The sequence below is a fragment of the Spea bombifrons genome, chromosome 10, assembly GCF_027358695.1.
Source record: "Spea bombifrons isolate aSpeBom1 chromosome 10, aSpeBom1.2.pri, whole genome shotgun sequence".
Classification (NCBI taxonomy): Eukaryota; Metazoa; Chordata; class Amphibia; order Anura; family Pelobatidae; genus Spea; species Spea bombifrons.
The window spans coordinates 11,425,473-11,430,496 of record NC_071096.1 but is presented as its reverse complement, the minus strand read 5'-3'; the positions used below and the strand labels follow the sequence as shown (position 1 = coordinate 11,430,496).

The window sequence follows — 5,024 nt, the reverse complement described above, 5'->3', positions numbered from 1 at the left end:
AATTTCCAACCCTCTAGGACTAGTGCCATTTACAATGATCGCTTAAATAAATCTCTTATAAACCATACATTTTCCATGCATCAAATTAATATTTTATTAGACATGATAGAAAAGCAGTGCTTTTTTGTCCGTTTAATATTATGTTTTGTACATGTATATGATTTATTTATTTATTTAGTTCCATGTTTCAGTCTTTACTCTGTATTTCCATGTTTCACACTTTCACTATTTTGTGACCTCATACCTAACTCTGTCTTTATGATGCCAGAATCCTAGCAGGTGCGCAACATATTCTGCACACTCTTGTGCATAAACAGATTGCTTTTCAGTGCTATGGAGTAAGCATGAAGTTATATGTGATTTTTATAATTATTTGGGCTTTCCTAGGAACATCTGAGAGCTCTGACTATAGAGGTAAGTAGATCGGTTATTACAGAAGGAAAGTACAGGTTTTTAATGATACAACATTAATGGTTTTAGGAGAGATGCAGATGATTACCATTACTATTACAATTCATGGATATTTTATATTCTTACAGCCTGTTCTTCTATAAATAACTCCTTAATTAACCCCTCCCCCCATTGGTACAATACGTTAATGCCTATAACTGTCAAATAGCTTTAAAATCAGGATGTTATTTAATAATGTGTGTGTGTTATGATTTTGTATGTCCTGTTAATAGCAATAAAATTAAATCTTACTTTATTCTGTGAAAAAATAAGATGTTTGTTCTTAATGGTATTTTATATTTGTAAACCATGGCCTTTAATAATACTACTAATAATAATAATAATAATAATAATGAATAATAATAATGGCAAATCTCAGGGATTTTAAGAATGGTCCAGATATAATTTTAGAATTGAGTATAGTTCTATCTATCCCCTCCACACATTTATTTGACTTTATTTTATAAAATTATCTACCTTTTATCTCAGCATGTTCTTCATTTTACATTAAAGTAAAACCTCTTGTTTCTCCAATGTCTTTCTATTTCTATGTCAGTCTGTGGAGACAGACCCCTAGCGGAGGATTTCCGTGGCTCCCGCGTGGTGGGAGGAAAGGATGCGGAGCCCGGTAACTGGCCCTGGATAGTCAGCATCCAGGAGTACAGGGACGATGAGTATTCCCACGTATGCGGAGGTTTCGTCCTTAGTAATTTATGGGTTCTGACAGCTGCCCATTGTTTCCGGGATGTTGGCGAGTAAGTACTTTAATTGTTTTATGGGAGAATGAATGCAGAATTGGGTCAGTTTAGGAGACTGCTGGCCTTTGTGGGTATTGCAGACCAGTGAAAATAGAGCACAAGGCGATATACCATTTGGAATTAGTGGTCTAGTGCATTCCTTTGTTTGTCCTCCCAGGATATTAATTAGATATTAAATTAAAAATTTAACCGTTCACATAACCACATTGAGCTCATGAGGGGTTTGTCCTATTGAAACTTTGGGGTCAATATGGTATTTATTAATGCCCAAGAATAAAAGATCACTAATAACTTGTATTTTGGTTTATTCAGTGAATATTATGGCTGGAGACTCGTGTTTGGGGCAAACCAACTCTCAGACATGGGGGCACATGCTCAGATCAGAATCATAAAAGAGAAGATCGAACATGAGACGTACGACCCGCATACTAAGCGTGATGACATCGCCTTGCTCCGGCTCAATCAATCCATCAAATTTGATGACTACACTCAGCCTGCCTGCCTTCCTGCCAAACACGCCATTGTGGACAAACTGGATGACTGCTACGTCGCTGGCTGGGGTGTCCTCAAAGAAGGATGTAAGCTTTATCCTAGGTTTTTTACCTATAGATAGGGTTTGCTACTTGCCTCCTGACTGGTGTTTGGAGTTTTCCCTTGTGGGCATTGAGCCTTTCTGGACACTGGGGTCTGGTGGCCCCAAGGCAAACTCTAGGGCTTGGTGGCCTCATTGTGAGGGTGGTGTGAGTAGCATTGTATGGGTTAGGGGCCATGTTTTAGGTTTTTACTGGGCCACAGGATTTCTGATGGTGGTCCTATGTTTAATATACTCTTTTTTTCTTTAGCCTCAGAAACATCAGATGTCCTTCAAGAAGCCCCAGTGAATTTAATTCCAGTTGACCGTTGCAACCGCCCAACCTGGTACAACGGAGCAGTGGGTGACTACAACCTGTGCGCTGGATATGAGCAGGGAGGCATCGATAGTTGCCAGGTACGCATCTCTTTTTTCTCTGGGCATGGGTGATGATGGGTGAGGATTGTTATAGTTTTAAGCGTCCTGGACAGTACTTGTTCTGTAACACTGTGTCCAGGAACAGCTGACAGAGAACATTTCAGAAAGAGGAAAGGTGAAATACAAGAAGGAAAAGCAAAGACAGCGAGACCCAGTTAAAGCATTGTAGTTATTGAAAGTCTTTATTCAGGAATGTTTTCTTTTCTTTGTTTTTCGCAGGGTGACAGCGGAGGACCTTTAATGTGCAAAAAGAGCAAAGCTAAGTTCTATACTGTGGTCGGCATAACCAGCTGGGGCTCCGGCTGTGCCCAGGAGAAAAGCCCTGGAGTTTACTCCGCCACCCAGTATTATCTCGAGTGGATTTCTAAACATCTTTCTAAGAACAAGAACCCTGAATCCGAGACCATGAAAAAGAGGGCCGAGAAACAAATCGCTCCAACTGTAGCTGAAAAAATCAGCAGAGTCTGTGGAGACAGACCCCTAGCGGAGGATTTCCGTGGCTCCCGCGTGGTGGGAGGAAAGGATGCGGAGCCTGGTAACTGGCCCTGGATTGTCAGCATCCAGGAGTACAGGGATGATGAGTATTCCCACGTATGCGGAGGTTTCGTCCTTAGTAATTTATGGGTTCTGACAGCTGCCCATTGTTTCCGGGATGTTGGCGAGTAAGTACTTTAATTGTTTTATGGGAGAATGAATGCAGAATTGGGTTAGTTTAGGAGACTGCTGGCCTTTGTGGGTATTGCAGACCAGTGAAAATAGAGCACAAGGCGATATACCATTTGGAATTAGTGGTCTAGTGCATTTCTTTGTTTGTCCTCCCAGGATATTAATTAGAGATTAAATTAAAGATTTAACCGTTCACATAACCACATTGAGCTCATGAGGGGCTTGTCCTATTGAGACTTTGGGGGTCAATATGGTATTTATTAATGCCCAAGAATAAAAGATCACTAATAACTTGTATTTTGGTTTATTCAGCGAATATTATGGCTGGAGACTCGTGTTTGGGGCCAACCAACTCTCAGACATGGGGGCACATGCTCAGATCAGAATGATAAAAGAGAAGATCGAACATGAGACATACGACCCGGATACTAAGCGTGATGACATTGCTTTGCTCCGGCTCAATCAGCCCATCAAATTTGATGACTACACTCAGCCTGCCTGCCTTCCTGCCAAACACGCCATTGTGGACAACCTAGATGACTGCTACGTCGCTGGCTGGGGTGTCCTCAAAGAAGGATGTAAGCTTTATCCTAGGTTTTTTTTACCTATAGATAGGGTTTGCTACTTGCCTCCTGACTGGTGTTTGGAGTTTTCCTTTGTGGGTTTGAGCCTTTCTGGACACTGGGGTCTGGTGGTCCCAGTGCAAGCTCTGGGGCCTGGTGGCCTCATTGTGAGGGTGGTGTGAGTAGCATTGTATGGGATAGGGGCCATGTTTTAGGTTTTTACTGGGCCACAAGATTTCTGATGGTGGTCCTATGTTTAATATACTCTTTTTCTCTTCAGCCTCAGAAACATCAGATGTCCTTCAAGAAGCCCCAGTGAATTTAATTCCAGTTGACCGTTGCAACCGCCCAACCTGGTACAACGGAGCAGTGGGTGACTACAACCTGTGCGCTGGATATGAGCAGGGAGGCATCGATAGTTGCCAGGTACGCATATCTTTTTTTCTCTGGGCATGGGTGATGATGGGTGAGGATTGTTATAGTTTTAAGCATCCTGGACAGTACTTGTTCTGTAACACTGTGTCCAGGAACAGCTGACAGAGAAACATTTCAGAAAGGAGAAAGATGAAATACAGGAAGGAAAAGCAAATACAGTGAGACCCAGTTAAAGCATTGTAGTTATTGAAAGTCTTTATTCAGGAATGTTTTCTTTTCTTTGTTTTTCGCAGGGTGACAGCGGAGGACCTTTAATGTGCAAAAAGAGCAAAGCTAAGTTCTATACTGTGGTCGGCATAACCAGCTGGGGCTCCGGCTGTGCCCAGGAGAAAAGCCCTGGAGTTTACTCCGCCACCCAGTATTATCTCGAGTGGATTTCTCAACATCTTTCTAAGAACAAGAACCCTACATCCAATACCATCTAAAATAGGGCCGTGAAACAAATCGCTCCAAACGTAGCTGAATAAATCAGCAAAGCTGACAGGAAGACCCGTTATATCTAAAGCGCTCCCGGAGCAGAAATACATCAGATTTACATCAGATGGAGCCATCTCTTTGCAGCAGAAACTGCATATCACGTCAGCATTTAGTTATAAGTATAGGCTAATAGATTAATAAATAGGAATGCATAAATAAGACGTGTACTTATTATTTATTATTATTTACTGTTTTATATAGCGCCATCAAATTCCGTAGCGCTGTACAATGAGTAGACAGGACATAACAAGTAGCATGTAATATAACAAATTGACTAACAGAGACAACAGGTGAGGAGGGTTACAATCTATAGGGTGTACTTGTGATGGACATGGAAACAATACTTTACATTATCTTGTAAGAGAATCAAGCAGGGGCATTAATGTTACTCTTTCTTTTGCGATGTAGAAAGGCACCGGCTGACTACTGAAATGTTATGGTCTGGCTACTCTTCTTTAGGTGCGCAGTAGCCTGTGCTGTGTTTGCAGATTAAGGGAATATTTTTTATATTTTCTATCTGGAGTTGATGGGGTTTCTTTGTTCCCTTTTATTATATGTATTTTGGTTAGGACTGGTTAGTGCATATATAAATGTGTATTTTGTTTGTGTGATGCAAACAGTTGTATACAATATGACATTTTTAAATGAACGGACGCAAGCCAAACC

The 5,024-nt window shown here is 41.2% G+C and overlaps 2 protein-coding genes across 2 annotated transcripts; both read left to right on the top strand.

The window, feature by feature from the left end:
- The first annotated feature begins 344 nt into the window (after positions 1 to 344).
- LOC128467609 (acrosin-like) lies at positions 345 to 2,795 on the top strand. The gene is made up of 6 exons (XM_053449282.1): positions 345 to 414; positions 1,007 to 1,205; positions 1,521 to 1,786; positions 2,051 to 2,196; positions 2,437 to 2,727; positions 2,775 to 2,795. The coding sequence occupies exons 1-6, from the start codon at positions 345 to 347 to the stop codon at positions 2,793 to 2,795; spliced, it is 993 nt and encodes a 330-aa protein (XP_053305257.1).
- A 473-nt stretch (positions 2,796 to 3,268) lies between these two features.
- On the top strand, positions 3,269 to 4,306 carry LOC128467608 (acrosin-like). The gene is made up of 3 exons (XM_053449281.1): positions 3,269 to 3,461; positions 3,727 to 3,872; positions 4,115 to 4,306. The coding sequence occupies exons 1-3, from the start codon at positions 3,269 to 3,271 to the stop codon at positions 4,304 to 4,306; spliced, it is 531 nt and encodes a 176-aa protein (XP_053305256.1).
- Positions 4,307 to 5,024: the final 718 nt, after the last annotated feature.

Coding starts and splice junctions, on each gene's coding strand:
- LOC128467608 (XM_053449281.1), top strand. CDS start 3,269: ATGATAAAAGAGAAGATCGAACATGAGACATACGACCCGGATACTAAG. Junction 3,462..3,726: donor GGGTGTCCTCAAAGAAGGAT/GTAAGCTTTATC, acceptor TTTTCTCTTCAG/CCTCAGAAACATCAGATGTC. Junction 3,873..4,114: donor GAGGCATCGATAGTTGCCAG/GTACGCATATCT, acceptor TGTTTTTCGCAG/GGTGACAGCGGAGGACCTTT.
- LOC128467609 (XM_053449282.1), top strand. CDS start 345: ATGAAGTTATATGTGATTTTTATAATTATTTGGGCTTTCCTAGGAACA. Junction 415..1,006: donor TGAGAGCTCTGACTATAGAG/GTAAGTAGATCG, acceptor TTTCTATGTCAG/TCTGTGGAGACAGACCCCTA. Junction 2,728..2,774: donor ATTTCCGTGGCTCCCGCGTG/GTGGGAGGAAAG, acceptor CTGGATTGTCAG/CATCCAGGAGTACAGGGATG.